General features: G+C 32.7%; 1 protein-coding gene across 3 annotated transcripts in view; it reads right to left on the bottom strand.

The window, feature by feature from the left end:
• The window catches only part of LOC149773007 (peroxisomal ATPase PEX6-like), a 104,007-nt gene that overhangs the window by 65,851 nt on the left and 25,810 nt on the right, over positions 1-12,346 (bottom strand). For 2 of the 3 annotated variants that reach the window (XR_016417510.1, XM_089946980.1), the window contains exon 6: positions 3,769-3,798. The exons of the other annotated variant lie outside the window; for it this stretch is intronic. Coding sequence is in view for 1 of the 2 variants with exons in the window: in XM_089946980.1 (XP_089803106.1) it covers positions 3,769-3,798 (30 nt within the window). In the remaining variant the exon portion in view is untranslated. The remainder of the gene's footprint in view (positions 1-3,768; positions 3,799-12,346) is intronic. 3 annotated transcript variants of the gene reach the window in all.

Below are 12,346 nucleotides of genomic sequence, written 5' to 3'. Positions count from 1 at the left end.
ATCTGAATCAAATCTGATTAGAAATATCGTCTGCAGAGTGTTCAAAAGCAAAGACAGATTAAGATCACCTAATTAACATGTATTGTTACGGATGTCCCTATCATACATATATTATTTTTATAAATTTTATTGAAGTAATTTGGATTAATATATTTTATTCTTTAATTCTGTGGCTGGCCTGTACTAGAAGAATTGTACATGTATCTACTTTTCCATTCATAAATCAAGGAAATTTGCCAAGTTCATGTCAATAACTAATTCAGTCAAAGTAGGCCAACAAAATAGTTGCATGGAAGTCATGTCAATATCATGTGATCCTAGAAGAACATCTGTACTATAGAGATGTCATGCCCTGGTTGCTAATTGGCCCAGTAATTTAAACAAGTTAAATGCAGACTATTAGATATTTTGTAAAACAGAATAATTTAAATACCTGAAATCCATTTTAGTGGTTCAGAATTGTTGAACTGAAACACATATAATGGAATTTAAATGCAGCATTCTCATTCTTTAATTATATACGAGTCTTATGAGAGTCATTGAAAGGAACAGATTTACTTATAATGTGGATGTTGAAATGGCAGAGCAGAAAGCCATTTATTCTAAACAGACAGCATCTTGTTGGATTAAGTGAAACATTCAAGAATATTTGTGACATTTACTTTCATTAGATTTACCTTGAAGTAAAACTTTTGGATAATAAAACAGTTCTTCAGTGGTGCTACCACATAAACACATTAGAACCTTCATTCAGAATACTTTTGGATAATTTCTGGATTACTGTGAAATTGACAGTACATGTAGGAAATATAATAGGAATTCATATAATACTGTAAGTTATTTTTAATTCTTTCACTTAGTTTTATATTACATTTAAGGTTAAAAAAAAACATTTTTGGAAAAATCAAATGCTTTTGGGTTTTTACTTTGTCTTGTTACCTAGATCACGTCAATCAAACAGAATTTGGTGTGATAGATCATGTAAATCAATATGAATTAGGTGTCTGTGATAGATCATGTAAATCAATAAGAATTAGGTGTCTGTGATAGATCATGTAAATCAATAAGAATTAGGTGTCTGTGATAGATCATATAAATCAATAAGAATTAGGTGTCTGTGATAGATCATGTCAGTCAATAAGAATTAGGTGTCTGTGATAGATCATGTCAATCAAGATGAATTAGGTGTGATAGAAAGACCATGTAAATCAATAAGAATTAGGTGTCTGTGATAGATCATGTAAATCAATAAGAATTAGGTGTGATAGAAAGATCATGTCAATCAATAAGAATTAGGTGTGATAGAAAGATCATGTAAATCAATAAGAATTAGGTGTCTGTGATAGATCATGTCAATCAATATGAATTAGGTGTCTGTGATAGATCATGTAAATCAATAAGAATTAGGTGTCTGTGATAGATCATGTAAATCAATAAGAATTAGGTGTCTGTGATAGATCATGTCAATCAATATGAATTAGGTGTGATAGAAAGATCATGTAAATCAATAAGAATTAGGTGTCTGTGATAGATCATGTAAATCAATAAGAATTAGGTGTGATAGAAAGATCATGTCAATCAATAAGAATTAGGTGTGATAGAAAGATCATGTCAATCAATAAGAATTAGGTGTCTGTGATAGATCATGTAAATCAATAAGAATTAGGTGTGATAGAAAGATTATGTCAATCAATAAGAATTAGGTGTCTGTGATAGATCATGTCAATCAATATGAATTAGGTGTGATAGAAAGATCATGTAAATCAATAAGAATTAGGTGTCTGTGATAGATCATGTAAATCAATAAGAATTAGGTGTGATAGAAAGATCATGTCAATCAATAAGAATTAGGTGTGATAGAAAGATCATGTCAATCAATAAGAATTAGGTGTCTGTGATAGATCATGTAAATCAATAAAAATTAGGTGTCTGTGATAGATCATGTAAATCAATAAGAATTAGGTGTGATATAAAGATCATGTCAATCAATATGAATTAGGTGTGATAGAAAGATCATGTCAATCAATATGAATTAGGTGTCTGTGATAGATCATGTAAATCAATAAGAATTAGGTGTCTGATAGATCATGTAAATCAATAAGAATTAGGTGTCTGTGATAGATCATGTCAATCAATAAGAATTAGGTGTGATAGAAAGATCATGTCAATCAATAAGAATTAGGTGTCTGTGATAGATCATGTCAATCAATAAGAATTAGGTGTCTGTGATAGATCATGTAAATCAATAAAAATTAGGTGTCTGTGATAGATCATGTAAATCAATAAGAATTAGGTGTGATATAAAGATCATGTCAATCAATATGAATTAGGTGTGATAGAAAGATCATGTCAATCAATATGAATTAGGTGTCTGTGATAGATCATGTAAATCAATAAGAATTAGGTGTCTGATAGATCATGTAAATCAATAAGAATTAGGTGTCTGTGATAGATCATGTAAATCAATATGAATTAGGTGTCTGTGATAGATCATGTAAATCAATATGAATTAGGTGTGACAGACCTTGTAAATCAATACGAATTAGGAGTGACAGATATTGAAAATAAAATTTCATATTTAGCCAGCACAAGTTTGTAAAAAAATTCATCAAAGGAAATAGTCATAAAAATAATGTTAGTCAAAAGTTCTAGCTATGCTGAATCAACTGTATTTATGAAGATGATGCTAAAATAATGTAATTTATGGATAGATGGATGGATGGATGGATACACAGAATCATAGATAGACCATACTTCTTTCAGTGATAGATACAAAATGACTGACATGCAGATATTGAAAGGAAGAAATAAAAACGATTCTATTTAATAACTGTAATTCATCTTTTACAGGATTCATGAAGTCGAGCAGTTTGAAAATTGAGTAGACTCTATTTGCTAACATCTGTAGTGAACTGAAAGCCATTCATGTTCAGTGTGTTATTGATTTTAATTTCAAGATTCATGTCCAGTGTGTAATTCATTTAATGTCAAGACTGATAACCTAATCAATCATTCACAATACTAAAGTCATTTCTTATTAAAGAAACAAAATCTCAAAAATCTAAATACATCACAATATTTTAATCATTGTATAAAAATGTTGTCCAAACAAAGCAATGCATAAGCAGTTACATTCTGGTGTTACGAACTAAAACCTTCATTCCATACCACATGATGCAATTTTAACCAATCTAAATGTTACGAACTAAAACCTTCATTCCATACCACATGATGCAATTTTAACCAATCTAAATGTTACGAACTAAAACCTTCATTCCATACCACATGATGCAATTTTAACCAATATAAATATTATGAACTAAAACCTTCATTCCATACCACATGATGCAATTTTAACCAATCTAAATGTTACGAACTAAAAACTTCATTCCATACCACATGATGCAATTTTAACCAATATAAATGTTTGTTACAAGGTTGGCAATATATTGTAAATTATTTTGCCATGGAGTATGGCTTTAACTTATCTAGAGGATGATATCTATCACATATTCACCAACATTACTACTATTAAATTGTTCTTTGAACTTTAATTTAAGTATGGAAATAATTATGTGAGGTTGGAACTGATTATATAAAATATTGTGATACTTTTTCATAATCAATAAATGAATACTGTAACAAAAACAAAAACTGTAATAGCAGTGGTCATAATAAAAAATGTAATTGAACAATTTCATATAGAATTAACTAGAACTTAAAACAAACAGCAAAGGCAACCAAGTAACTTTACATTATGTACCTCACCTTTGTTTACCAAACACAAGCATGTTCATGCTGGAAAATGGGTAGAAATATTGAAAATATTGTACTCAATTTGCCTGTTTCTAATGTCATGTGCTAAACTAATTTTGAATCTGACAATATTTGTGCTGCCCTTGTCAAACTAAGTCATATAAAATAGTCCTGGTATGAACCTATATGATATCAGTGGAATATAACAAAAACACCCAGCCAGTGTAGAGTGATATTATGATACTGTTTTGTAATAATGTTGAATTCTGCATTGGTGAATGTTATGAAACGGAGCAGTGAAGGCCATACACAGGTGGGGACATTTTTTTATGGGGTATGTTAGTGACCTGATACTGAATAAAAGAAATGCCTGACCCACCAAGTTTTCTAATAACTCAATATCGTTCCATACATGTCAATGTCACTTACAAAACCAGGTAACTAATGAACTAAAATGCAGGATTGATTATTTTATTACCAATATTTACTATTATTATTATTACTATTATTACTATTATTATTATTATTATTACTATTATTATTATTATTATTATTACTATTATTATTATTACTATTATTATTATTACTATTATTACTATTATTATTATTATTATTACTATTATTATTATTATTATTATTATTATTGTCATTAACTTTTCAAAACATGGCAAAAGACAAATAAAGTCTATATCTTTGACAAAACTCAATGCATATTCCTAGGATACAAAAACAAATCTCTAAACTTAAAATGCAATGAAAGTGTTAGTTAATATATTTTAACACATTTTGTTGGTCATGTAAGGTACACTGATAAAGTTTTCTTTAATACAATTTAATGAACCCAGTATTGTTTGCAGTATGTGCAAAGAATGAATAGCCAAACCCTACCCCTTATCTTTATCTTTTATTTCTTTTTTTTTACAAAAAGGGAATTTACTTTCAATGGGCTTTGCTGATAGCTAATTGTTTTCTCAATCAGCTTAAAAAATGAATTACACCTGAACACTATTCCAACAACTGAAATGATCATGCCTTGCATTTTATCTATGCAGTGATATCCAACTTCAAAGACACGTTGCCATTGTTCACAAACTTGTCCGAAATATATAAAACATAGGCCTTAAACATTCTCATTTAAGATAATATGCAGGGCCTAACAACTTCTGTTCTAGGACATGCATCTAACATCTCAATAGGTTGTTCTACTTACTGATCCTACCTAAGCAAATTAGCACAATGGACTCACCCACTGCACCTACAAACACATCTCACTAGCTACTGTTAGCCAATTATGCAATATGTGAAATGATGGTTTATACCAGCTCCAATCATGACTGTTTACCAATTATACATGCTACATGTGACAGGCATATATTGAAAGTAGTGGGTTTTGGAGGGGATTGTTATTTTTTTCCTCAATTTCTGAAGATTACCGAAAATTATATCCCCTCGAAACACGCACATGTCATTGGGTCTGGGAGTACAAAATCGTATTTTTAGCATGACACACCATGCTTCAGTTGGATTAAAATCAGATCTCATTTTCATGTAGGACAATGGTGATCTTATTTAGATTTCACATTTTATGGCTGGTATGTCAACATCTTGAAATATCTTTATATATTTCATTAGCTCAATTAAAAGTTTCATCAGGCAAATTATAATTTTGTTTCAAGCCCGACAGGCACCTCACACAGAATACAGGACAAGCCTGATCTAAAATTAGAGGGGCCCCAGGCGTCAGGCTACCAGATTATTTGAACACTGAACATTTTTGAGAAAAAAAAAGAAGGTAAATGATTTTTTTTAAACATTATATATATATATATATATATATATATTATTTTTTTTTAACATGGGGGGAAAAAGTGCTAGGAGTGGAAATGAGAAAAATGACAATTGGCCAACAAGAAACTAATTATTTTAGTCTTACCATGCACTTTAATTTAGAAAATTTGAAACAGAATCATTCATATATACAGTGTGACCCCGCTATAGCGCGCTCCGTTATAACGAGAATTCGGATATAACGTGGTCATGGTGTGGCTCCCGAAATTTCATATACATTTATTTTTCTTGTGCACAAAAAAAATCTTTAAAAATACAAAAAATATGTAAAAAGTTGCTCATCATTTTGGGGAAGAGATCATGTATAAATAATACAAGACGATCATGGCATGGCTCCTGAAATTTTATATGTATTTTTCTTGTACACGAAAAAGTATTTTCTTCTTTTTAAAAGTAAGAAGAAAAAAATGCATAAAAAGTTTATTCTGGGATTGCATCGGTCTTCGCCAATATCGCAAACTTGGATTGTTTTTCCTTATTGGCTGCAAAACATATCATGTGGCTTTTTATTTATTAGCGACACTGTTGGCTGTTTAAACTTTTATATACGACCATTGGTTTGGAGTGCAAAAATTCAGAGGCCCCATGAAAGGGAGCCACAAACTGGATATAAAATGCACTGAAATTTATCTATTGTTACATAAACAAATTCTTTGTCCATACTGACAAACCATCTAAACAGTGCAGTGTTATATCATAATCCACTTATCATGAGTTCTGTATGTTGTGAAATATCCGCTTTTTTGTTGTTGACATTTCTGGTAACAGAGATCAAACGGACGAGGCATTGTCTCGTAATCTATCTTTCATCGGACTTTTTGGCAGCTCGCTAGTAATTAATATATTTACAAAGACTGACATTTGTATGTGGATGGTAAGTAAAATTCCTCTTCTTTTCACTCAGAATTAAATCCTTCAGAACACTCATGTTTTCTGTAATAATCCCTGTCATCAGAACACCTGCATCTCTATCATTCGTCGACCCTTTGTTAATTTTCAGATGCATGCATGGAACGCAGCATCATGCTGCTACCACAAATGTAAAAAAAAAAAAAAAAAAATACATCTTACTTATTGGTTTATTCAATAGGCATGGAGGGACAGTAACTAGAATAGTCTTATGATGGTCAATTCCTTTATAAAAATGTACCCAGATAAAATAGTTTGATGAAATTTCAAAGGAAACAGATTACCTTTGAAGCACCGATTGTTATGAAAACGTACTCAGCAAATGGTAAAAATACCAGTCTCAATCATGCAATACAATTATTTGATGTTGCCACCACAATAAGAAATGGGCATTCATTTGGTTCTCCAAAGCTGTCCTTTAGCACTGACTTCTATAGCGCATGCACCCTTCATCAAAGAAAGCTGACTACAATCTTTCAATAACAGCAAAGAACTTTTCTTCAAAGGAAGTCAATACCAAACTTAAATAAAAGTGATGGAATCTGATGGATTTTTGCATTTTCCAATGTGACTGGAACACGTTAACTGTGCTGTGAAAGTTTCCTTTTCGTAGGGAAAACGTTTATGCTTATGAACGCTACCAATGGTGGCTTAAAACGCAAACTAACTTTTACCGACTTGGAACGTACTTTAAAGTAAATGTGTTTCGTTATTCGTTACGTGATTATGCTATGTTTTTCCACTGAATTCAGACCAATATGACCTGTTACAAAATTAATGAATATTTTAAAGCTGTGTGTGTGCATATTTTGTATGGAATCACTTGTATTGTGGATTCAATGTATATGATGAGATTTGCAAGTGAGTACACGGTGCTGATACTCTATTCATGCTATACATTAGACATTTATATATAAATAGGATTCATGTGTATGTACCAATTCATTGTTCTCTATATAAAGTAAACTATTATATTATGTCTTCTCTGTTTTCACTACAGGTGTATTTCTCATTTAATATGCATCAATTTAAGATGGTAACTGTGCCAATGAAGCACGTATTTTACTGCCCGCATTTATTACCCCCCACCCACAATTTTTTGGGGAGTACACTTTCTTCAGCTAACTGACTTGGTTGCATATAATGTGGTTCAGTATATAAGGCGGTCGGGTTTTATGACTCCCAACTACCATGTCATAGCGGGTCACACTGTACCTGCCTTGCTAGACATCTGTGTGTATATGTGACTCTGTTTCTGTGTTTGTGTGTGTTTATGTGTCTCCGTGTCTATATGTGTATGTATGTGTGTCTGTCTCTGTGTGCATGTGTGTGTACATCAACTTGTGAGAAAGGGTAGGCTTCTATTTCTGTGTCTATTTATGTACCAGAACCATCCCTTCCTTTGCAATATGAGTTGTGGCAAGTAGGTTCCATCTCAATATTGTGTTGTTACGCAGTTCTTGTTAATCAGGAAGAGAAAATCTAGTATTTCATATTCTTTTTTTCCCTTCAAACAGAAGCTAGACATTCTGTCCATGCAACAAGGCTACCCTGACCATATGCTGCAACTGTGGAAAGTTTGCTTTAAGATGCATAAGCAAAGTTGACCTGGACAATAATTAAGTCAAATTTTGTCAGAAAATGTTGAAATTTAAATTCTGATCAATGGTCTGTATACAATGATAAGAAATTTGGTTTAAATGCAGGAAGTTCTTCAATAATGGAAACAAAATTTATAATAGACAAATATAACATCCTGGGATGTGTCTTTTCACTCACATGCCTGACATTACCTAACAGACATATGTAACATGCTGGGATGTGTCTTTTCATTCACATACCTGACATTACCTAATAGTCATATGTAACATACTGGGATGTGTCTTTTCACTCACATGCCTGACATTACCTAACAGACATATGTAACATGCTGGGATGTGTCTTTTCACTCACATGCCTGACATTACCTAATAGTCATATGTAACATGCTGAGATGTGTCTTTTCACTCACGTGCCTGACATTATCTAAAAGACATATGTAACATGCTGGGATGTGTCTTTTCACTCACATACCTGACATTACCTAATAGACAAATGTAACATGCTGGGATATGTCTTTTCACTCACATGCCTGACATTACCTAACAGACATGTAACATGCTGGGATGTGTCTTTTCACTCACATGCCTGATATAACCTAATAGACATGTAACATTTCACACATGCCTGACATTACCTAACAGACATATGTAACATGCTGGGATATGTCTTTTCACTCACATACCTGACACTACCTAACAGACAAATGTAACATGCTGGGATATGTCTTTTCACTCACATGCCTGACATTACCTAACAGACATATGTAACATGCTGGGATGTGTCTTTTCACTCATGTGCCTGACATTCCCTAATAGACAAATGTAACATGCTGGGATGTGTCTTTTCACTCACATGCCTGACATAACCTAACAGACATGTAACATTTCACACACATGCCTGACATTACCTAACAGACATATGTAACATGCTGGGATGTGTCTTTTCATTCACATGCCTGACATTACCTAATAGTCATATGTAACATGCTAGGATGTGTCTTTTCACTCAAGTGCCTGACATTATCTAAAAGACATATGTAACATGCTGGGATGTGTCTTTTCACTCACATGCCTGACATTACCTAACAGACATGTAACATGCTGGAATGTGCCTTCTCACTCATGTGCCTGACATTATCTAAAAGACATATGTAACATGCTGGGATGTGTCTTTTCACTCACATGCCTGACATTACCTAACAGACATATGTAACATGCTAGGATGTGTCTTTTCACTCATGTGCCTGACATTACCTAACAGACATATGTAACATGCTAGGATGTGTCTTTTCACTCATGTGCCTGACATTACCTAACAGATATATGTAACATGCTGGGATGTGTCTTTTCACTCATGTGCCTGACATTACCTAACAGACTTATGTAACATGCTGGGATATGTCTTTTCACTCATGTGCCTGACATTACCAAACAGACATATGTAACATGCTGGGATGTGTCTTTTCACTCACATGCCTGGCATTACCTAACAGAAAAATGCAAGAGCAGTTGGCCAAGAAATTGGAATCGGTAGGATATTTTCTTCTGATGCTTTTTGATTGCAAATGTCATGAAAACAACCGTTTTAGGATTTCTCTATATTTTATATTTTCATCCATATTTTAAGGGACATCAACACCATTTCTTCTATACTGAAAGATTTTTCCTGTCAAAGTTCGTCCAATTCTTTTCAGCATTTCTTTAAAAAGATAAAACAGCTAAAATATTTTTCAATTATTAGTAACAAGACCATATTTAATGCAGGACTGGCATCATTTGCTCAAATTGCAATGCCTTCCAAATATAAGGGTTGCTGTAAAATCTGCTATCTGTTAAAAGCTCTTTATTTTTTTAAATAATTGTCATCATATTTAATGTAACTCAGGTGTAAATCTGTTGAGACGAATCTCCCTATTTTGTTGAGATGAATGTCCTTATTTTGTTGAGATGAATGTCCCTATTTTGCTGAGATGAATGTCCTTATTTTCTTGAGATGAATGTCCTTATTTTCTTGAGATGAATGTCCTTATTTTCTTGAGATGAATGTCCTTATTTTGTTGAGATGAATGTCCTTATTTTGTTGAGACAAATGTTCCTATTTTGTTGAGATGAATGTCCTTATTTTTTTGAGATGAATGTCCCTATTTTGTTGAGACAAATGTCCCTATTTTTTGTTGAGACAAATGTCCCTATTTTGTTGAGACGAATGTCCTTATTTTGTTGAGACGAATGTCCCTATTTTGTTGAGATGAATGTCCTTATTTTGTTGAGACGAATGTCCCTATTTTGTTGAGATGAATGTCCTTATTTTGTTGAGTTGAATGTCCTTATTTTGTTGAGATGAATTCCCTATTTTGTTGAGATGAATGTCCTTATTTTGTTGAGACGAATGTCCCTATTTTGTTGAGATGAATGTCCCTATTTTGTTGAGATGAATGTCACTATTTTGTTGAAATGAATGTCCCTATTTTGTTGAGATGAATGTCCCTATTTTGTTGAGACGAATGTCCCTATTTTGTTGAGATGAATGTCCCTATTTTGTTGAGATGAATGTCCCTATTTTGTTGAGATGAATGTCCTTATTTTGTTGAGATGAATGTCCCTATTTTGTTGAGACGAATGTCCTTATTTTGTTGAGACAAGTGTCCTTATTTTGTTGAGATAAATGTCCCTATTTTGTTGAGACGAATGTCCTTATTTTGTTGAGACGAATGTCCCTGTTTTGTTGAGATGAATGTCCTTATTTTGTTGAGATGAATGTCCCTATTTTGTTGAGACAAATGTCCCTATTTTGTTGAGATGAATGTCCTTATTTTGTTGAGATGAATGTCCTTATTTTGTTGAGATGAATGTCCCTATTTTGTTGAGACGAAAGTCCCTATTTTGTTGAGATGAACGTCCCTCTTTTGTTGAGATGAATGTCCTTATTTTGTTGAGATGAATGTCCCTATTTTGTTGATGAATGTCCCTATTTTGTTGAGATGTCCTTTTTTTGTTGAGATGAATGTCCCTCTTTTGTTGATGAATGTCCCTATTTTGTTGAGATGAATGTCCCTATTTTGTTGAGATGAAATGAATGTCCCTATTTTGTTGAGATGAATGTCCCTATTTGTTGAGACGAATGTCCCTATTTTGTTGAGATGAATGTCCTTATTTTGTTGAGATGAATGTCCCTATTTTGTTGAGATGAATGTCCTTATTTTGTTGAGACAAATGTTCCTATTTTGTTGAGATGAATGTCCTTATTTTTTTTAGATGAATGTCCCTATTTTGTTGAGACAAATGTCCCTATTTTTTGTTGAGACAAATGTCCCTATTTTGTTGAGACGAATGTCCTTATTTTGTTGAGACGAATGTCCCTATTTTGTTGAGATGAATGTCCTTATTTTGTTGAGACGAATGTCCCTATTTTGTTGAGATGAATGTCCTTATTTTGTTGAGTTGAATGTCCTTATTTTGTTGAGATGAAATCCCTATTTTGTTGAGATGAATGTCCTTATTTTGTTGAGACGAATGTCCCTATTTTGTTGAGATGAATGTCCCTATTTTGTTGAGATGAATGTCCTTATTTTGTTGAAATGAATGTCCCTATTTTGTTGAGATGAATGTCCCTATTTTGTTGAGACGAATGTCCCTATTTTGTTGAGATGAATGTCCCTATTTTGTTGAGATGAATGTCCCTATTTTGTTGAGATGAATGTCCTTATTTTGTTGAGATGAATGTCCCTATTTTGTTGAGACGAATGTCCCTATTTTGTTGAGACAAGTGTCCTTATTTTGTTGAGATAAATGTCCCTATTTTGTTGAGACGAATGTCCTTATTTTGTTGAGACGAATGTCCGTTTTGTTGAGATGAATGTCCTTATTTTGTTGAGATGAATGTCCCTATTTTGTTGAGACAATTGTCCCTATTTTGTTGAGATGAATGTCCTTATTTTGTTGAGATGAATGTCCCTATTTTGTTGAGATGAATGTCCTTATTTTGTTGAGATGAATGTCCTTATTTTGTTGAGATGAATGTCCCTCTTTTGTTGATGAATGTCCCTATTTTGTTGAGATGAATGTCCCTATTTTGTTGAGATGAAATGAATGTCCCTATTTTGTTGAGATGAATGTCCCTATTTGTTGAGACGAATGTCCCTATTTTGTTGAGATGAATGTCCTTATTTTGTTGAGATGAATGTCCCTATTTTGTTGAGACGAATGTCCCTATTTTGTTGAGACAAGTGTCC

The sequence above is a fragment of the Sinohyriopsis cumingii genome, unplaced genomic scaffold (genome assembly GCF_028554795.1).
Source record: "Sinohyriopsis cumingii isolate HCF-2022 unplaced genomic scaffold, ASM2855479v2 utg000938l, whole genome shotgun sequence".
In the NCBI taxonomy this organism is placed as follows: Eukaryota; Metazoa; Mollusca; class Bivalvia; order Unionida; family Unionidae; genus Sinohyriopsis; species Sinohyriopsis cumingii.
Note: the sequence above shows the minus strand (reverse complement) of the source record. Positions and strands in the feature narration are given on the sequence as shown.